Source organism: Gymnoscopelus microlampas, assembly GCF_963454915.1.
Source record: "Gymnoscopelus microlampas genome assembly, chromosome: 10".
NCBI lineage: Eukaryota > Metazoa > Chordata > Actinopteri > Myctophiformes > Myctophidae > Gymnoscopelus > Gymnoscopelus microlampas.
The window spans coordinates 14,359,638-14,382,156 of record NC_139947.1 but is presented as its reverse complement, the minus strand read 5'-3'; the positions used below and the strand labels follow the sequence as shown (position 1 = coordinate 14,382,156).

The 22,519-nt window shown below is 41.2% G+C and overlaps 3 protein-coding genes across 3 annotated transcripts; 1 reads left to right on the top strand and 2 right to left on the bottom strand.

Moving 5' to 3' along the window:
* Window positions 1-1,321: 1,321 nt before the first annotated feature.
* LOC311052863 (uncharacterized protein) lies at window positions 1,322-5,480 on the bottom strand. Its single transcript, XM_084068096.1, has 3 exons — window positions 5,165-5,480; window positions 2,118-2,263; window positions 1,322-1,457 (listed from the first exon to the last, which is right to left on the bottom strand). The coding sequence occupies exons 1-3, from the start codon at window positions 5,225-5,227 to the stop codon at window positions 1,358-1,360; spliced, it is 309 nt and encodes a 102-aa protein (XP_083924222.1). The 5' UTR covers window positions 5,228-5,480; the 3' UTR covers window positions 1,322-1,357.
* An 883-nt stretch (window positions 5,481-6,363) lies between these two features.
* On the bottom strand, window positions 6,364-21,238 carry LOC311052852 (F-box/WD repeat-containing protein 12-like). Its single transcript, XM_084068082.1, has 10 exons — window positions 21,049-21,238; window positions 19,446-19,483; window positions 18,938-19,107; window positions 18,243-18,367; window positions 16,635-16,841; window positions 16,360-16,524; window positions 15,185-15,395; window positions 13,945-14,123; window positions 13,154-13,293; window positions 6,364-7,119 (listed from the first exon to the last, which is right to left on the bottom strand). The coding sequence occupies exons 1-10, from the start codon at window positions 21,145-21,147 to the stop codon at window positions 7,020-7,022; spliced, it is 1,434 nt and encodes a 477-aa protein (XP_083924208.1). The 5' UTR covers window positions 21,148-21,238; the 3' UTR covers window positions 6,364-7,019.
* LOC311052857 (kelch domain-containing protein 3-like) lies at window positions 8,807-10,591 on the top strand. Its single transcript, XM_084068088.1, has one exon. The coding sequence runs from the start codon at window positions 9,369-9,371 to the stop codon at window positions 10,413-10,415; it is 1,047 nt and encodes a 348-aa protein (XP_083924214.1). The 5' UTR covers window positions 8,807-9,368; the 3' UTR covers window positions 10,416-10,591.
* Window positions 21,239-22,519: the final 1,281 nt, after the last annotated feature.

Sequence of the window (22,519 nt, the reverse complement as noted above, 5' to 3'; positions counted from 1 at the left end):
AATAGCCAAAGTATAAAATAATGGTTACAGCTAAAAATCTAAAATGCCACAGTATATGCGTTCCCGGATTGAATGGGTAACGAGGGGGTCTGTTTGTGCCTTGTTGTCACGATCATTTTATAAATATAAAGATATCGTATATCGTCCCTTGTTCAGGCAGAAACCTTTTATCTCAACATTCTAACCTTTAGTGTTTTTTTCCGTAAATGCCCTACTCGATCATACTACAGTGTCACACAAAAGTATCAGATCTACAAGCTCGATTTGAGCTTGTAGATCTGATACTTTAAATTTGAATCCTGAAAAGTAATACGTTTTGGACATACAGTATGAGGTTTCTACCTGACAGAGACGATGTCTCTCAATTCTCAATCTTTTAAAGTTTTTTTCATTCATGAATGTCCGTATTCATACTCTACTGTTATATGAAAGAGTTGCACTAAACAAATAAAAAAGGAAAATAGGCACGCCAGGTTGAAAGTGGTTAAGTCTGTCTGTGGGTTGTATACATATTTGACAAATTAAAAGTAATAACAAGAGCTTGTGACTAAATAATTTCATTAGATCCACTGGAACAGAGGTTATTTTTTCCATTATAACAGTTTTGGTTTCTGCCCGACATCGACAATATATTATGTAAAATTAAATTATATATATTTTAAACCTAAAACATAATGGATTTGTGTAGACTTAATATCTTAATTCCATGGTATGTGAAACATCACAATGTATAAGAACTATCTTGCCACAGTAATATCTTTTGTCAATATTTAGCACCGTTTATAATGGACCACATCAGAATAAATGCTGCAATACAATATGCCTTGTGACTTAGGTTATACGCATGTACAACAATGGAATACCTTAGTTTCAAAAGGTTTATTTATAGTACAGTAGGTTACCCTTGAACCAGTGAAGATCTTAGTTCACAGTATGTAAACAAAATACAGTATCTATTCCATACCTTTTCCATAACATAAGGCCTCTTATGATGATGCTACCCAGGATAATTTGTTTTTGTAAACATAGGATTTCTGGTATTCAACAAAAACAAAATCATTTGGCGACAGGTGCGTTCGTGGAGCATCACACTGAAAAATAAAAATCACTTTCACTCCGTCTACTTGCTCAATAAAGAAACGGTTATATTTTATTAGCAACGTTTCAGCATATCAAACGCCTGAAGAAGTCTTGTAATGAAACGTTGCTAATAATACATAATGCAGGAATACGTTCCTGCATGGTTCGCCCAGGCTTTTTTTCTTTTGTAACAATAAAAAAAAGCATGGGTTTCCGAGGCTAGTGGACAGTGCAATATGTCAGTAGTGCCATTATGGGTGCAAGGTGCTTTTGGTCTTCAGGATGTGAAAGAGTAAGCCTTCAGGACATCTTTCCCATCGTTGCCTTCTGCTACGGCCACAATGCTGGAGTAGTCACAGGCCACATGACTGAAGCCCCTGGAACACAGGACACCAGTAGCAGGGAAAGGTTTAAAACAGTGTTTTTTGTTGTTCATCATCATCATTTATTTAACTCAAGACCATGTTCACATGGTATGGAGCACAGATTCATACATAGACATAACAATATTCGTACAGATGTAGCAAAAGGCATGGCTGAAATATCATTTCCCACTATGCAGTTATGCATTATTTGAACAGAGGAAGAACGTTTTTCAGAAAAGCACCCAATTTACAAATAACTTTAGGCTTTGGCAGATATTTTTGTCTAAAATTCATAATGCTAACATCCTTGCACTCAAAAACATGAAACTCATCCCCAACTGAACTCGGTTGTCGTTACATAAATTGCATAACCTCTGGCTTCTTTCCAGCCCTTTATATCTGCCAGTAACCTTTGAAATTCTGGTATCATTCACCCTACAATTACATGTTGATCTTCTATTTTCACTATTCTTGAAAGTTTTTCAAAAAGGTTTTGAAACATATCTATAATGACATGCCCAAAGACAGGGATCAATTATCAGCCGATTATTTTATTAGATTATCAATTCTTTTTTTAATAATCGATTGATAAATTGATTATTTCCATCAACTGTTGCACCCCTACTTTAACATCAACCTGTCTGTTGACACAGTGCTCCTCCTGTATTATACCTGGACATTGTGTGGGAACCTCCCAGTAAGTGATATCGGCTCTTCAGGGAGTGACGCCCCTCATCTCGGTCTCGGTCCTGGTCTTTTGTCCATGTGTACACTCTTAAAGAAAGGTCCCGACACGCAGCCACCACACGGAAGCTATCCTGTGAACACACAAGTGCATGAAAATAATTGACAAATTATAGCTGAGAAAAGTGTTGCAGCATGAAGCCACGCTTGATTTCTTGACAACTTGCCTGCAAGTTACCAACGCAAATGTCACACAAACAATTGACATGTTTCACAGCTGTAAAGTAGCCTGGTAAACCATCCCGGTCGCGTAAATTCACATTATCATCATGTGTCTTCTGCAGACCAATCTGACCCCAAGTGCTGGGTTTTGCAGAAACCAAAAAGTGGAAGAGCCAACCAGCGTCTGCGCTCAGGGCCCTGTGATTGACAGACACTGACCACACACATGGTCCATGTGTGAGCTGTTAAGTACTGTAGTCTGTAGGAGTCATATGCTACTGTCAGATGTCCTGAAGGAGTCCAAAAGAGAATGGATAATGGTCCTGGGATTCATGAATTAAATTACAGAGGTGACGTGACTTGCGACTAGCTGTTGAGTGAGTGAGTGAGTGAGTGAGTGGTCAGTCAGTCAGTCAGTCAGTCTGTGTGCGCGCGCTCACTACAAGTGACAAAGTCACAAGTTTACACGGAACCACGTAGGCTAGGTGCTAGATTATCAACACAGTATTATGGTGCTAGTAAAGGCTGGCAGTGGTGGAAAGTACATGTACTGTACTTAAGTACAATTTTGAGGTATTTGTACTTTACTCGATTATTTCCAATTTCCAATACTTTTACTCCACTACATCTCAGAGGCAAATATCGTACTTTTACTCCACTACAATTATTTGACTTTAGTTACTTTGTAGATTTTGATTATTATTACAATACATACAGTCACATAGGGCAGGGGAGAGGCTCCCACAGCACCCGTGACATCAAAGGATCCACGCCTGAAGAAGGCAAAGTTATCAAGGTAAGACAACTCAGTAAGCCTACTTTTTCCTCCACTCGGTGGTGGCCCGTCAATAGGGGGCGGTAGTGCGCCACACCACCTCTCCTAAACCTAGATCTTCCTTGAATAAATATTACTTTAAAATATATTCTATATAGGTTTTAAATTATCAAAATTGGAAAGATATTTCCAATTTCCAATACTTTTACTTCTACTCCACTACATCTTAGAGGCAAATATTTTACTTTTTACTCCACTACAATTATTTGAAAACTTTAGTTACTAGTTACTTTGTAGATTTTGATTATTATTACAAAACATACAGTAACCACTTCAGCCCTAGCCTGGCAGCCAGACTGATAACGTGGATTCACTCTCACGTGAACCCCCCGGTATCAGTCTGGACTTAGGGCCATAGGGAGCGAGTATGAGAAATCAGAAAATGATTTTGATGCTTTTCACTGTTGTATGGACAGCAGTTCAAACGCAGTCACTGATTGGCCCGATCATTTTCTGATTTCTCACACTCGCTCCCTATGGGCTGAAGTCCAGACTGATACCGGGGGGGAACGTGAGAGGGAATCCACGTTATCAGTCTGGCCAATGTCAGGCTACTTCAGCCCTATATCTAGATAGATCTGCTATTTTCAAAAGATTGTATACATTTGAAAACTTGAAATGGGACATTTTGTATAATGAGTACTTTTACTTTTGGTACTTTAAGTACATTTTTATGCAAATACTTTTATACTTTTACTCAAGTACATTTTGAATTCCGGACTTTTACTTGTAACAGAGTATTTCTACATTGCAGTATATACTTTTACTTAAGTAAAACATTTGAGTACTTTTTCCACCACTGAAGGCTGGTAGAGTCTGTTGTTACTGTTGTTTTATGGTCGTTTAAGACAGTAACCACCACTGTGACTGCAGGGCGCTGAATCTGCAGATAGGCTATTCACTTCAGGATTCACTACAGCCTAAATGAGATGAGATGATTTTTCATAGTTGGCATCTTTCTGCCAAAACTGATAGTAGGCTATCAATAGCTGTCACCAACACTCCAGTAGACCCAGTCAGTACTCAAATTTTTTACTTAAGTAAAAGCATTAATACTGCAACGTAGAAATAGGCTACTCTGTTACAAGTAAAAGTCTGGGATTCAAAATGTACTTGAAAAGTACAAAAGTATTGGTTTCAAAATGTACTTAAAGTACCAAAAGTAGAAAGTACTCATTATACAGAATGTCCCAACTTTTCAAATGTATACAAATCTTTTGAAAGTAGCAGATCTACAAGCTCACAATGTGTCGCAACACATTGTGAGCTTGTAGATCTGCTATTTTCAAATGGCCGAAATGTACATAGGGCTGAGGTGGGTAATGTATCTAAATCTACAAAGTAACTAATAACTAAAGTTTTCTAATAATTGTAGGAGTAAAAAGTACAATATTTTCCTCTGACATGTAAGTAAAGTATTGTATAAATTGGAAATACTCCAGAAAAGTAAAAGTACCATGTACTTAAGTACAGTACTTGGAGTACGTAGAGAATGGGGTCAGTAAAGTAACAGGGGGCAAATGTAACACACTCAAGTTAGAAACAAGCTAGAGGGATGAGACTTCTTCTGCACATGCTCAGTAGGGTCCTCTCTCTGCCTATAGAAGGATAGAATGATCATCTCATCTCAGCAGACAAACAAAAACTGATTCAAAACAGTACATTTTTGAATGTACAGTATTTTCCTTCTGCTGTCTAAAGTTAAGATGACGGCTAAAACAATTTAAACTTAGATGAACTGTATTAGTAATTAGGGCACATATATATGTTTCTTTATAACAAATGATGACTAGTATATTTCAAGTATTCTGTGAATTATGAAGGAACATGTAAATAGTGTTACTTTTGACCCCAGTCTCCCTAGTTACTTTGCAGGCCCGTTTACAACTTCATTCCTTTCAATTGTTTCATCAATTTATAAAATAACATTCACGTTTTATAGGACACAACACTGCTTTATAATAATTCATATACTTACATTAAAGTGATCAGGACCAGCTGCAGCCAGGCTCTGTCTGAGACCCATGTCTCTCCTCTTCATTCCTCTATAATCAAACTCCAGAGATCCAGACTCCGGTAAGATCGCAAAGTTACTGTAACGTTAATGTCTGTAAAGAGATCTGGATGACTGGGCTATCACCACGCGGAAATAACGTCCAGTCCAGTTGTAGAATTAAACGACTTCTGAATGAGATGAAACCAAAATGCAGATTAAAAACACCCAGATTTACCCGAACCAGGATGAACCAACGGTATACCATGTTCGTTTTGATGACTATAATAATCTAGCCTCTTTCCCAGCCTTATTCACCTGCAACTGTACAAGTCTACTGAAGTCAATGGTTTTATAGGAAACCACCTGTCAACCAACCGCGCACCCTCTCTCTCTCTGCCTGTGAGAGAGAGAGGGCTCGGCAGTCAGGCAGGGTTTGCCCCAGCCTGACTGCCGAGCCCTCTCTCTCTCACAGCCCAGCCTGACTGCCGAGCCCCCTCTCTCTCACAGCCCAGCCTGACTGCCGAGCCCTCTCTCTCTCACAGCCCAGCCTGACTGCCGAGCCCTCTCTCTCTCACAGCCCAGCCTGACTGCCGAGCCCTCTCTCTCTCACAGCCCAGCCTGACTGCCGAGCCCTCTCTCTCTCACAGCCCAGCCTGACTGCCGAGCCCTCTCTCTCTCACAGCCCAGCCTGACTGCCGAGCCCTCTCTCTCTCACAGCCCAGCCTGACTGCCGAGCCCTCTCTCTCTCACAGCCCAGCCTGACTGCCGAGCCCTCTCTCTCTCACAGCCCAGCCTGACTGCCGAGCCCTCTCTCTCACACAGCCCAGCCTGACTGCCGAGCTCTCTCTCTCTCTCTCTCTCTCTCTCTCTCTCTCTCTCACACACACAGCATTATGGCTTAATTTCTGTAATTTTCAGTATTGACAAGCGTATAGGCAATAAAGGACTTTTAAGTGCAAAGTCAATAATTTTTCTGACTTTCTGATATTTGCACCGCAACATCCTGTTGGTGGTTTTTGGAAACGTGACAAAAGACAAACTGGAAATGTTGGGAAATAAAATTAGATTTCACAAATAGTGTAACAATATATTACAGTTGTTTGCTAACACAAATGAAAAACAAATACGGTTTGTCTCGATTGAAACTGATAAACAAAAATAATATAGTACTTTATGCAGTGTCATAGTACAGTAGTTTAATGTGATTGTGAACTCACAGAAACACAGAAGTTAACAAAAACAAACAAAACATTATCCATATCGTTTGGCCCCCCCACAGTGGTGTGGGGGTCCTAGGGTCCTAGACGAGTTATGGGTCTGTAACTAACCAAGTATAATATATTTTTGTAAACATAGGATTTCTGGCAATGAAAAAACTAAATAATTTGGCGACCCCAGGTGCGTTGGTGGAGCATCACAGAAGCACACTGAATAAAAATAAAAATCACCTTCACACCGTCTACTTGCTCAATAAAGAAACTATTTTATTTTATTAGCAATGTTTCAGCATATCAAATGCCTGTAGAAGGTCTTGAGCAAGTAGACAATGTGTGGGTGTTTATTATTTATTATTTGTAAACATAGGATTTCTAAAATACCACATAATACACAATAAGCATATCTGTTAAATCAGATTTAACAGCGCCTAGAAAGCGAGCCCTCGGCACAGAACGCATTGGTAAGTTTTGAGTTATGTCAGATTATTTTCACAAACAACAAAACTTACTATACTTTACAAATAGGCAAAGTTCCCCTTGAATAAAAAAAGCTACTGTAGTGGATGGACAGTGCAAATGTCAGTAGTGCCATCATGGTTTTCACAAGGTGCTTTTGGTCTTTAGGAGGTGAAAGAGTAAGCTTTCAGGACATCTTTCCCATCGTTGCCTTCTGCTACGGCCACAATGCTGGAGTAGTCACAGGCCACATGACTGAAGCCCCTGGAACACAAGACACCACGTAGCAGGGAAAGGTTTAAAACAGTGTTTTTTTGGTTGATCTTCTATTTCTACTATTCTTGAAAGTTTGTAAATGTTCTGAAAATGTTTCTCCTATAACGACATACCCAAGGCAGGCATCATTAACCCATTAAGATCTGAGGCCGATTCCACAATAATGCCTTCTAAATCAGTAGTTGTGAGCTTGTCTATCTGCTATTTTTTAGTTTTAGTTTATTGAACGATCAGTGGTCAGCAAAGCTTAGCATGTTCGTCAAGTCAGACGAACGTAAACCTTTTACTTTCGGTCAATGGGCTTCAAATTAACACTTGGGGTGCCAAAACCGTAAATCTACGGTTTTGCAAAAAGTGACGATGAGTGCCAAAACTAACATCTACGTGAAATCAATCTTTTAGATGTTTTCGCTTTTTTTCACAAGGGGGGGGCTAGCGCAGCTCTGGAATCACCACGGTGACTCTGAGAAGGAGGAGACAGATGGATCACTGTGCCAAAAAAACTGGCTCCCGTCTGCTCCCATTCTAACTCCTTGCAAAATAGACTCCACATTTCCTTAACTTTTTACAGTGGGGAAAACCACTAATTTTCGATCCGAGATCACTCCGCCGTGGTGACTCGCGTGAGAGATGTTATTGTTCTAGGCGTTAGCCAGGACCATCCACCATCGTGCACGCATATATTGTTTACAATCGGGTGCCCGTCGTGTCTGCAGCTGCAAAAAGTGTGAGAACAGCTGTTCTCACACGTTTTCTTGTTAAGGACCCCCAAATGAATATGTGTTTGGCCACGGACCCCCCTCAGAAAATATTTAGTTCCAACTAACCCCCATAAAAGATTTGTTTTTTGTGTTACATTTATTTCAAGATTTAAAAATAAAAAGATTAAACAGTTGATCTACAAGCTCACCACGTTTCGCAGTGTGATGCGTTGTGAGCTTGTAGATCTGCTATTTTCAAATAGCCGATGTACAGGGTTAAAGTAGTTAACTGGTTTTGATGCCAAACACAATGTTGAATAAATGTGAATAACGATAGCATAATGTAGTTGTGTTTTCCATCATCCCACCAACTCGTTAATATTTTGAGGGGAAACATTAGAAATAATTAATTGAGTAGAAATAGCCGACCCACAAGCTCACAACATGGCATTGTGACCTCATATAAACCCTAAAACCAACTAAAGAATGTATTTTGTCAAAATACAAGTGGACATAGTTTAACCCCTTGAACACCTTGTTAGTAGAATACCCAATGAGGTTACCCCACCTGACTGTAGTCTGGAAGATGTCAACAGAACGTCAACAATTAACGCTGACGTCTAGTAATTTGTTACCTTTTCTAAACTAGCAAGATTGATTCATTGATTGAATACTTTATTAACATGCTTATTAACAGTAGCCCACAGGTAGTACAGTCACATTTGTTGTACTCAATTCATCAGTACTCAATTCATCAGTACAACGCATTGTAATACAGACAATACAAAACAATACAAAATATCCTACAACACATATTGGAATAAAGCTCAGTAGAATCATAAGGTATATTTACAGAGAAAGTAGGGGTGGGGGCGGGGGTCAGGAGATTCTACTAACAAGGTGTCGACATTGTGATGTCGTTGCACGATGATGTCATCGTGCAACGACATCACAATGTCATCATCACGACTATGTCCTTTAAAAGTAATTGTCAAATTAACAAAACATAATTTAGCAACTTTTACCAACAGATGTATCTGCCTGTAGCGACTTGCGCTGAAAGTTATTTGCCAACACAGCTGAACACACTGTCTGCCGTGTAGCCGAGAACACTGTCTGCTGTAGCTGAACACAGTCTGCCGTGTAGCCGAACACACCGTCTACCGTAGATGAACACACTGTCTGCCGTGTAGCCGAGAACACCGTCTGCCGTAGCTGAACACACTGACATCACCATAGTGACACCAGGGCCGCAGCCAATGGTATAAAGGCAATACAACTGGCTGGTTAGTTCAGTTCCATCAGCGACCCTGAGCGACAAGACCTCCCTCCAGAGAAATAAGCATCAATACAACTCATCAGTAGTTGGTTTCCCAGCCTAAAGCATTACATATCGGTTGTACCTACTTCTTGGATAATCTCATAGCGGCTTTCGGATCTGGTCAAACAAACAGCCAAGTATCTGCTTAATAGTAGGACGGCATTTTTTTGCAGAGCCAGATTCTTACGAGTCCAACTCGGTCTACGGTGTGAGAAATGTTTCGCTGGACGGTCCATCTGAATGGAACACCAGTAGAAGAAGCTTCCTCTGTTGTTGCAGTGGAGGACAAGGTGTACGCCTTTGCTAGGGGTAACGTGAAAGTTTTCAACACAGTGTCTTTACGCTGGAGGACGTTACCCCCGGTGACACCTGGAAGAGGAGAACGTCCCTTTGAGGGTCCGTCCATGTGCTACGTCCACCCAACTGTGCTGGTAGAAGATATCATCTACATCTGGGGAGGGTATAACTACCTTACACGTGAGAAGTACAGCGTGTTTCATGCATTTGATGTCGACACCCACAGATGGTTCAAGCCCAAGGTGTCAGGGACTGTTCCAGAGGGGAGGAACTACCACTCAGCCTGTGTCTTGGGGAAGGTCATTTTTATACATGGAGGATACAACCAGATGACTAGATGCACTAATGACATCCACAAGTTGGACACCACCACAATGGTGTGGTCTTTAATTAACACAGGAGGCACTCCACCACCTGCTTCATTGTGTCACTCTGCCACCATCATCGGGACAAAGATGTTTGTATTTGGGGGCTGGGGGAACCAGTGCAACGACATCAGAGTGTTTGACACAGAGACCAACTTCTGGCTGAAAACACCTTCTGCACAGATTCTTCCAAAACAACGCGACATGCATTCAGCCTTTGCCTACAAAGGAGAGCTGTACATATATGGTGGCTTCTCCTGCGCCAATCAGATTTTCACTGATCTGTGGAAATTCAATCCGAAGACCTTCTCCTGGAAGAAGGTTGAGCCCAAGGGGAAAGGACCGCCCCAAACGTTCTATATGTGCTGTTCCATGCTGGGAGATCGTATCATCCTCTGTGGAGGAGTTGAAACACCCTATGACCTGTACATCTTAGACTTGAGTCCTAGTCTGAAGACTTTATGCAAGCTGGCAGTTATTCAGTACCGTCTGGAGCAGTCAGGACTGCCACACAACATCAGGTGGGAACTGGCTGCCTTGACTACCAACAGTGGGAATGTGCGTGCAAAGGTTTACGGAAATCGCATGCTGCGTTCATGATTTGAGGCATTTTGTTCAAAACGAACCAATCCTGCAAACTTTGGAAGCCAATATTAGCCAATCAGGATGGAATATGAAAGATCGGACAGATCCATGTTGATCACATGACTATAGAGATACTGTGTACCGATTTGCGTGATGTTTGGACAAAATCTGTAGGAGTAATGTGTTTTGCAAAAGTCGGCCTCATGGTGGCGCTATGACAGGCTGATCTGAAAGATTTGGGGCAGAGGTTCAGCATTGGCATCCAGGGAGTGTGTGTGTGTGCACAGTTTCGCAGCGACCGGGCCAACGGTGCCGGAGATTAGCTGTTCACAGACAGAAGGACACATGGACGGTCGGACGGACGGAAACGCGGACGGACAGGGTGCAAAACATACTCTCTCGCCATGCCTTTCGGCCTGGCGGAGACAACAAAAAAACAGTCCACTAAAAAACAAACATTCATAAACTACAGATCAATTGAACACAGTCAATAATGCTCTTCTGCATGCGTCTTCAACAGGGATTAGGGACCCCTAGGGGTCCTCTGATTTACTACAGTACAGGTGGGGCCACCAAATCCTTCTGTGATATATACCGTATATATATATATTTTTACATGATTCATTTGAACCTTAGCATCCCCATTCTCGGGGGAGTATTTGCCGTAAACAGCCAATCTACAAGCTCACATGCAACATATTGTGAACTATTTTCAGCAACAAGGCTTTGGTGTAGAGGGGGAAAAGAGAGCAAACCAAGCACCAGGCAGCACTCCCCAAAACAACCGGTTTGGGGATCTGTTGTTGTTAACTCTGAGAGTGTACAAATGGACCATTTGGTTCCATTTTTACACTCTCAGGGTTATGGGGGTCCTTGAAATTAAAAAGTTTGAGAAACACTGTGACTGTGCGACACTAAATGGAACAGAGCCTTAGAATCATTGGTAACAGCTGTATAGAAAGTAATGAAGGGGCCCAATGGCTACTGTGCATAGAGCCCATTGATCTGGCATGTTTTTTTTACCCTGACCTGGTTCTTTTTTTCCCTTCTTTTTGTATAACTGGAATTGAAAAACATACTACAAAATCAGCCTAGGTGTTTCAGCCACCATTAATGCCATGTCAGTTCATGTCAGCATCAAGATAAGCTTCAGGAAGATTTCAGAAAGCCTTCCACTATCGCAGCAAAGAAACCCTGAGTTCAGCTGAGTGTTCAGCTAGTCTTCAACCCCTCTAGTCCTGGACTTGAGTTACAACCAGTGTTAAAGGGATAGTTCACCTCCAAAAATGATTCACCTCTATCGGTTAGTCACCACATGGAGACTTTTTTTTTGTTTTTTTGTCACATTCTTAAGCCAATATTTTTTGGGTGAACTATCCCTTTAATGTTGTCTAAGCTATGATGACTAAAACTATGAATAAATACACAGTCAATTTCATAAACAAATAAAAAACAAAACTAGACCAAAAAGCAGACGGAAATAGTCGATCTACAAGCTCACAACACGTCTGCGTTGTGATCTCACGTTGTAGATCGGCTATTTTCGGCACACAGCTAAGTATACTGTAGATCAGGCATTACGATGCCATCACGGCCTACTGTGCAAACATACATTTTAGTCGTCTAAATCAACTGTAGAAAATATTTCAGATGACTAAAATATGACTAAAACTAAAAGGAATTGTATTCAAAACACTATGACAAAAAAAACTACATAAACATTGTACATAAAATCAAAGATCTACAGGCTCACAATGCACCGCAACGGGACACATTGTGAGCTTGGCAATTTTTTTGACTAATGTCCCCCCAAAAAATATGGACGCTTGGGGTTCAAGTGGTTAAACACAAGCAGTGTTTGTTTTTGTTGATGACATGTATTATTGTGTTAATTATTTTATGCTCTGTTGATGAATTGAATAAACAGGACCACAATGGAAACAAGTCCCCAATACCTTTCTGGATTATCTTTTTAGCTTTAATGTCTTACTGTACCATGTGCTGTTTACATTTCTGAATGTGTGTGTGTGTGTATATATATATATATATATATATATATATATATATATATATATATATATATATATATATATATATATATATATATACACATATATACACATACACATACACATACACATACACATACACACACACACACACACACACATATATATCCTACTATAATTCTAGTAACCTCTGTCTGTAGTGGTGACTGTCTGTAGTGGTGAAGCTACCCGGTTCTCCTCAGTGGCTGGAGCAAGCAATTGCTCTGATTTTGCACACAGCCATTGACCATTACCATCTGAACTTAACTGTGAAGCCCGTTTTTCAATTTCATCAAAACTCAGCTTCTTATTAGCGTTTATGTGTCAAACAATGGTGGACTCTTGATGAAACTGCGCATGCGTCGCGTCGCGCCTGTGTGTGTCTACAGCGCGGACTTTTTACCCCCGGTCTCAATAGCGGGGGGCGGGTGCGGGGAGAGACAGGTGAGTTGAGTGAAACGAGTTGGGGAAGCACACTGCTCACGCGACAGGACATGCAATAACCCCACGCTTACTTTCGCCTGCACACTTCACCGGGTATGGTCTAGTATGATCTAAATGACACAGATGCTTTCCCGGTTTTAATGGGTTAACAGATTCTCTCATTTAGATTATCGATTATTTCAATTAAATTGATTCTTTCCATTAGCTGTTGCAGCCCTACTTTAACTGATCTGTTGTTGACGCAGTGCTCCTGTATTATACCTGGACATTGTGTGGGAACCTCCCAGTAAGTGATATCGGCTCTTCAGGGAGTGACGCCCCTCATCTCGGTCTTGGTCTTTTGTCCATGTGTACACTCTTAAAGAAAGGTCCCGACACGCAGCCACCACACGGAAGCTATCCTGTAAACACAAGTGCATGAAAATAGTTGACTAATTATAGCTGAGAAAAGTGTGACGCCCAGGGTTGCCAGATCTGCTTATTATAATTTCCCCGCAAGATTTTATTTGAAAAAAGCCGATCTACAAGCTCACAACGCGTCGCATCGTGCACATGTGGCCCATAGTCGCATCTTTTGGGCTGGTTTTCCTAGACCTGATTGCTTGTTTCTCTCACATAATCTGGCAACACTGGTGAAGCCACGCTTGATTTCTTGACAACTTGCCTGCAAGTTAACCAACGCAAATGTCACACAAACAATTGACATGTTTCACACCTATAAAAGTAGCCTGGTAAACCATCCCGGTCGCGTAAATTGACATTATCGTGTGCAGTGGTGTAAAGCAACTAAGTACATTTACTCAAGTACTGTACTTAAGTACAATTTTGAGGATTCTTTACTTTACTGGAGTATTTCCAATTTTCAGTACTTTTACTCTACTCCACTAGTACAAAAAGTGGAAGAGCCAACCAGCGTCTGCGCTCAGGGCCCTGTAATTGACAGACACCGACCACACATTATAATAATGTGTATTCACGCGAGCGGGATGGTTTAGCAGGCTAGCTACGAAGTGCATTGTATATGACTTTTTACCATAAAGAGAAGAGCCTACCACAGATATGGACGAAACATTTGCAGCCAGGAATTTCACGCTGGTGTCGAACTTCAAAGAACAGATCCAGAGGTCTTGGTGATCCGCCATCACGAGCGTGTCGTCGTCCTTGGCCTCCAGAAGGACGTTGTGTGCAGATTTGTTCAACAGCAGGCAAGAGGAACTCTTGTGCTGCACCACTACAATGGAGACCTTCAAAATCAGTGGTTTTCAACCCTTTTCATATCAAGGCCCATTATTTATTCGGCATTTGAGCCACGGAACCACCGTTTGATGAGATTTAGACTCTCAGGCCCAAAATGTATTATATTTTGTTATTGTTGGGTACGATTTTGTCCACAATTCCATGCTGTATTGATGTGGTACCATAGATAACAGGCAAATGTTGATAAAAATAACAATTCTTTAATCAAGTAATGCAGATGTTTAACAATAATTTAACTCTTGAGAGCGTAAAATGAAACCAAATGGACCCGTAAGGGTCCATTTGGTTTCATTTTACACTCTCAAGAGTTAAAGATCTATAAGGGTCCATTTGGTTACCAACTCTCCATCATTTAGCTGGGGACCACCTGGAACCCCCTCAAGGACCACTGGTGGTTCCCGGACCACTGGTTGGGGGCCACTGTTCTAAATTATACACGGGCAAACTGAGGTCTATTGGCAAATTCATACTTGGGCCACATGACTTGAAAGTAGGGCTGCAAGTTCTATTTTATACTTATGTTCTTATCGATTACGGCAGGGGTCTTCAGCGTCTTTCGGGCCAAGGACCCCTTAGCTGAGAGAGAGATGAAGCAGGAACCCCCAGGGACCCCCCCCCCCCCCCCGCTCTACATATTGTATAAAAATTGTGTTGCAGATTAAACTTTTTCATAGATTCTATAGACTAGAAGCTCGGCCGTGGTTTTCCAGTTCACTCTACCCGGCCACTCTACCCCTGAGCCACTGCCGCCTCTACACCAAACCTCTATGCCAAAAATAGCTGATCTACAAGCTCACAACGGCTCGCAGCGCGAGGCATTGTGAGCTTGTAGATCTGCTATTTTCAGCTAAGAATAGGGATGCTAGGGTTAATGTATTTAAAAAAAAGAAGTTCCCATCACACAAAGATTTGGCGGCCCCCCCTGTAGTAACTCTGAGGACCCCTAGGAGTCCCATGGATTACGGCATGCATCCATTATCCCAGCTTTAGAATACAGGTACAACATTCACAGCACAGATTAAAGTGGATAGATACCCTGGATCTCTGACTTGTATTTGGATGTCTTCATGCTGACATCCAGCACAGTGAGGACTGCGGGGCCCGAGCGCTCCCCCTGGTGGACGATGGCCAGTCTAGCAGGCTGGGTGGGCATGAAGACGGCCGTGTGGAACCCTGGGACGGGCAGACATTGGCTCAGAGGATCTTCCTCCGCAGACGGATTGATCAAACTGGCAGCAGAGATCACCTGCCATCATACAGAAGAAATTAAACGTCTGATCCTGGTTTTATTTTCCACTATTATCAATTATCATCGGCTGTATTTACCACCGAAATGTAATATAAAGCAAGCATTACGGCGCTTAACCCATTAAGACCGGGAATGCATCCGTGTAACCACTTTATCCATACTTTATTCAAGGCTATTCAAAAATAGCAGATATATAGTTCATAGATCTGCTATTTTTTTTAATGCTGAAAATGTGTGCAAATCTTTCAATAGATCTTTTTTAAAGCGAACATTTGTAACTCAAATCTTTGCTTCTGGGGGGTCCTGGAACAACATATTTTGAGATGGGGGTCTGCGGTGAAATACATATTTTGGGGATCTTGACATGAAAAAGTTTGGGAACCACTGATATTATAGCAACATAATCTTTTCCAAAAAACGGTTAGGATTTAGAAGACATTTGTAGAATATTCATAGATTTGCACAAATGTTCACGATTTTTCCAAAATAATAATAATAATAATAATAATAATAATAATAATAATAATAACTTGGATTTATATAGCGCCTTTCAGAAACCCAAGGACGCTTTACAGTACACAAAATAACAATCAATTGCCAAAAGCCTGGGTAAATAAGTGTCTCTTCAGTGCGGACTTGAAGGAGTCCAATGTTTGCATCTGGCGAATCTCCATTGGGAGAGAGTTCCAGAGGTCAGGGGCTGCCACGCTGAAAGCTCTATCGCCAAGGGTCCGCCTGTTGCTACGAGGGGTGGTGAGAAGCCCCGAGTCGGAAGACCTCAGGTCCCGCTCTGGGATGTAAAAATAGCAGATCTACAAGCTCATAGCGTGGCACTCGGTGCCGCGCTATGAGCTTGTATATCTGCTATTTTTGAACAGCCAAAGAAATCGAACTCAGATAACTCAGATCGACACACAGATGTGTTCCCGGTCATAATGGCTTAAACCAAAGATAGAATTACCTTTGGACTCAAATCACGATTGTCTTTGGTTCCCGCCAAGATCCATTTCTTGTCAGGAGAGGCGAGCAGGAGGTTGACATTGAAAGAGTCGCACACCACTAGACTGGACGTTTTGGACCACTCAGGACCACTCAGAGTGTGCAGTGATCCTTGTGCGGTGCCTACCTGAGAAACATTTGAATTCAGAGAAAGCGTTGACATTTTAGAAAAGAAACTGAGGAACTTGAGTAAAGATAACGTGGGCAAAGATTTGAAGAATTGGTATGGTAACTTACAAAGAGAAAGCAGCTGTCTTTAACAGTGTATGGTAGTAACGTGCAGTGTGGAGATGCAGTGGCGTATGACGCCACCTCCACTCCTGTCTGAGCCTGCCAGCTCTTGATAAGCCCCGAGGAATCGGATGTAATCACTAGTCCATGCTCCCTGTCACTGACAATACTTGTCAGAGGACTCTGCACGGCGCTGCGCCACAACTCCACCCCCTAAACAAACGAAAAAACACAAGCAAATTCAGTTCACTTAAATGGCCACACAAGATGCTAGCTACATGTATACATAATACATTTGGAGTTTAATTGATCGATTGATTGACTTTTTTATTGAAATGCATAGACAGACATATTTTGGTACATATCTGTCAACATGATAAAACACAAAAACGCTTGAGGGCTTATTTCTATTGTGGTCCACCTTTATGATGTATGAATGTTTAAATAAAGATAATAATACAGTAATGCCGCCCCCTGTTGACATTATGTTGTTTCATTACTGGTACTGTTTATAGTGACTTTTCAACCCTATTGTAGTCATTGCCAATTCCCTCATGTCTGTACAGTATAATTGAGCTTCAATACCTTTCACATTTGTCTCTGCTTCTCTGCCTGTAATTAAGGTTGCATTCCTACCAAATGTTCTATTATAATCAGATTCAAAGAAGAGTAGGATTGACTGTTATTTTATATTTACACATAAAAAAGGTAGGGTAAGTGATATTTTCTGGTTAGAAGAAAAAGCTTTGTGTTAAAAGGTTAAAGCACTATATTCTGATAGTAATCATTGCTATAGAGTGATTGTTCACTCACTCACAGGAGTCTCCCCGTCTCTCCAGCTTTTTAGTAATACAGAAAATACATTTTCAGGTAGGTGACGACATTTCAGCCAATCAGAAGAGAGTACCATACCCATTTATCAGCTTAATTTTGATAGTGATCCAGTTCCAATTGTGTCTGCTCATTTATTTGTGTCATCACTTCCAATCTCACTTGTTTAATCTGTATCCTGACAGAGTTCTCTATCCTGATTGGATAAAATTGGTATCCCGGCCTGAAAATCCATTTTCTGTTTATTAAAGAAAAGAGCTGGAGAGACATGGAGACTCCTGTTACTGAACAAACACTCTATAGCAATGAGTACTATCAGAATATAGAGCTATTTAACACTTATTTTAGCCAAAGAGAATCACTTACCCTACCTTTAACTGTTGCAAGGCTTTTGTACACAAGGTAATACTGTCGTTGTGACAGGTGCGTAGGTGAAGCACACAACCATGAACGAAGAACAATAAAAGGCAGCAAGGCACCCGCATACTGCTCGACTTGCACAATACAAGAGAAGAACTTTATTAAACACAATGTTTCGGTCACCAGGACCTTCTTCAGTCATGCAGCTTGAAGGTCTTGGTGACCGAAACGTGACCGAAATGATTACTTAAAGTTCTTCTCCTGCTCTGCGTAAGACGGGCACGGTGTGCGGGTGCCTTCATTGTTCTATATTTACATTAAACAATTAAATAGTATTTGAAGGCATGGGCAACTCTGGTCCTAAGCTACAAACCCAGCAAATCCACAATGAATCCGTCTATGAAATGTTGTTTTTTTACTAACATTCTTCACATCCCACGCTCGCACTGTCCCGTCAGTAGAGGCACTGCAGACGGTGCTACGGAAACTCCAGGGCTCCGTAGCGGTGGGTGTGTTCTTCTCCAGGTACACCAAACCAACCACTCTGCCTGGAATAGATGATGACAACCATTTCACACCAATAGAATGAGGTTAGAGTGGCGTGGCATCATGGCAGAAGGGGTGAAACACTTAATCGAACTAATCGATTAAATCAATTGTATATTTTCAAAAATATATCACTGATGATTTCATAAAATAATCAATTAATAATCTGTCCTTATTTTGGATGTGTCATTGTTGGCAAACATTTGCACTTCAACTTTCTAAAATAGGGAAAATAACCGATCTACAATTAAGCTCAATGCACAATGCGTTACGATTTTCACATTTTTTGCGTGACACTAAGTATAAAATAGGGCTAAGTGGTTCATCAATTCGTTGATAAATAAATAATTTAAAATATATACATTTGAATAATATACTACAACAAAGACGTTCTCGATCATTTGATTAATCGAAAAAGTCATTGATAGAATAATCGCTAGGGAGATAATAGATGGGGGGTCCGCGGCCAAATACATATCAGTTTGGGGGGTCCTTGGCATGAAAAGGTTTTGAGAACCACTGCTGTAGAGACACAGAAACAGACCTGGTACAGTATCATGTACAGCAAATACCTGTGTGACCCCTCAGGCCTTTGCAGGCGTAGTCGCAGCCGGACCTGCCCTGCGTCATCTTGCTCTCCATGTGGGCGCGACGCAGGTAGTACCTCTTCCACGCGTCCCTCATGTGTTCACTGTCCACCACGGCGATATTACAGAAGCCCCAGCACTGGAGGCACATCCTCCTGAACAAATCACATAGAACAGGAGTCTTCAACAGGGTCTTCAACCCTGGCAGCATTACAGCGTAACAATGCCAAGCTTTCAAACATGATTCATCACATAAGTGGATAAATGCAACAAACAAAAAAAAGCAATTTCAATTGCTAAAAAAAACTTCTCAGTTCTGAGAGAGAAAGATATTTTCCCATTATATATGTCATGAATCAATCCATTAGTGATTTTTTTTTGAGAGATCGTTGTTTTGACCATCCTATCCTACATTAACCACTTCAACCCCAGCATCCTTATTACGGGGCTTTGGCAGAAAATAGCAGATCGACAAGCTCACAAAAAAACTTACCTCCATAACCAAGGAGTCTGTGCAGCTTCAAGCCAATCCTGAAAACACACAAATGTACATAGGGGTAAGAAGGGAAAAATATATATACAATCCTGTAATGGTTAATAAAAGGCTATTTTAACAGTAAATACCCTGAGACAAAAGATATACAGACAGGAGACAAATTAAAGTAAAACACCTGAATAAGAGTGGCAAAACATAACAAATGCATCTGCTTCCATACAGGTGTACTGTATTATAAAATTAACATCCCTTCATGTTCTGTGGCATCTATAAAAATGCTGAACAGGTCCAGCTGACCTTGATATGGACCAAGATGGTAAGAGATCTAAGTGACTATGAGGAAAGAGGGCTCATTATTGGGGTATTTGCGTCCAGTGGTGCAAAAAAACATAGGCAATGAGAGGTGGGAAAAGGTGATAATGGTCAGATGAGTCATCCTTCATTATATTCTCCAAAAGTGTGCGAGTACATGTGTGTTGTACACTAAGAGAACGGTACAGTCATCATGAATGCTTGATCCCTTTATGGGGGGCATTTTCCAGGCGTGGGACCACTTGTCCCCATAGATGGGAGGGTCAGTGCAAATCAATACAAAGTTATTCTGAGTGATCACTTTCTATACTGATGCCAGTGGTCTCTTCCAGGATGACAATGCCCCCCTCCACAGCTGCACGAGGGGTAACTGCATGTTTGTTATGATTATGAAAATTATATGAATCATAATGACCAACCACCATAATAAAAACATCAAGTGTAAGGGGATAGCTTTTATTTTTCTCTGTTTCATCTCTCCATAAGAGCTGTCTAGGTGGCTAGTAGCCCTGGTCCAGAGTGTTAGTGAGTTCTCTCTGACTCACTAACGCTCTGGACCAGGGCTAGGTTTTGATTTTTTGATTGATTGATTGATTGATTGATTGAATACTGTATTAGCAGTTTACCAAAAAAAAAGGAAAGTAAAGCCCTGAATCATGACAGTCATGGCGCTACTTGTTCCTGGTTTTTGACATTTCTACATTTACAACCCAACCCGTACATAAACGTTCAGATTTCAAATATAAAGTGCTGACCCGACGGCCATTGATGTAACAAGTTAAAACGCCCGGCTCTAAGTACCAGTGAATGTATCAGAGTGCAGTACACCTCCCAACCGATAGGGTCGCGTAGTTGAAAGCATATGGCGAAAATGGCCACCGATCGGGTTAAAATGCTTTTTATTGAACAATACGGAAGATACGGGTACTTAGACCCAGGCGTTTTAGCTTGTTACATCCGTGGCCGTGGGGTCAGCACTTTATATTTGAAATCCGTACGTTTATGTAGATGTACGGTTGTAAACGTAGACATTTTAAAAACCAGGAACAAGTAGCGCCATGACGCTTGTGACAGACGAGCGTCATGTGAACCATGACTAAGGAAAGTACAGTTATAATAAATAAGGCGGCTAGTGGCCAGCCAGACCAACATCTTACTCAGACATAAGACAATCGTATTATCATTATGTTGTTTTATTCCCCCTTTAATGTGTCACCCGTCTGTATCACTGAACTATGTGACTTATCCTCCCACATCACTTCCGCACTTTACTGCCACTCCTGCTTACCTTACAAACGCTTGAGACGTTGATCAGATCTTCCACACTTAAGAAAGTAAAGATGTGGATCAGGCCATCACTGCCTATATACGGAGCTTCACTGTCCATGTTGTTACGGAAGTCAGCATTTAATAACAAACGACACAAGCAGCAGACGTGGGTAAAGTAAACTAACTAAACGAACCGAACAGTACGTTTAGTACAACTACGGAAAGTATGTAGGGTCAAACCGACAGTTTTTACCAGCATTGGCGTCACATAACCACTAGATGGCGCCGCGATCAAAGGTACGAGTACGACGGCCACTGGAGCGCACTAGACCATTGGTTCTCAAAGTGGGGTCCGGGGACCCCCAGGGGTACTTGATGGGGTTCCAGGGGGTCCCCAGCTAAATGATGGATAGGAACCAAATGGACCCTTATGGGTCTGTAACTCTGAGAGTGTACAAATGGAACCAAATGGACCCTGACGGGTCCATTTGGTTCCATTTGTACACTCTCAGAGTTAAATGAACATTGATTTACAATATGAATTGGGGTCCCAGAGATAGAGATGCCATTAAATGGGGTCCGTAGCCCTAATGCATGTCAAACTGGGGGTCCTTGATATTAAAATGGTTGAGAATCACTGCTAGATAAGTAAAAATCTTCTCTCATGGGGGGTCCCTGACTTATCTTTTCAAATGGGGGTCCGCGGGCTAATAAGTGTCAATTTGGGGGTCCTTGACATGAAAACGTTTGAGAACCACTGCACTAGACGCAGTGCGCGCCAGCGCCCCGTCTAATTTCATTAGAGAAAGAAAATGAGTAAAAAGCAGTGGTGGAAAAAGTAGGCTACTCAAATGTTTTATTTAAGTCAAAGTATCAATACTGCAATGTAGAAGTACCCTGTTACAAGTAAAAGTTCGGAATTCTACATTTATTTGAGTAAAAAAAAAGTATAAAAGTATTGGCATGAAAATGTAGGCTACTTAAAGTACCAAAATTAAAAGTAATCAACATGTGTTGAATGAAAGTGAAGCATACTTTTTGTAGATTTATTTTGCTCAGATGCAAAGCCTGTTTGCCATGAAGAGATATAGTGGAATTTAAATGTAAGGACTATAACCAGCAATTTGTTTTTTGAGTAAAAAAAAAACAACCTTTTATCCACATTTGATGTAGTCGACACACCATGATGCCCGATGGCCAAATAAATAGGAATGCCACTCAATCAACCACAAGGTGAATGCACACAGCACACAACAAGTGGAATATGTGGTTCAGGCAGGCAGTCATTTCATTCAGCCCTGCATGGCGGGATTCCACAGCATGGGCCCCATGCATGTCTCTCCTGCAGTGGTGGAAAAAGTACTCAAATGTTTTACTTGAGTAAAAGTATCAATACTGCAATGCAGAAATACTCTGTTACAAGTAAAAGTCAGGAATTCAAAATTGACTTGAGTAAAAGTACATGAGTATTGGTATCAAAATATATTTAA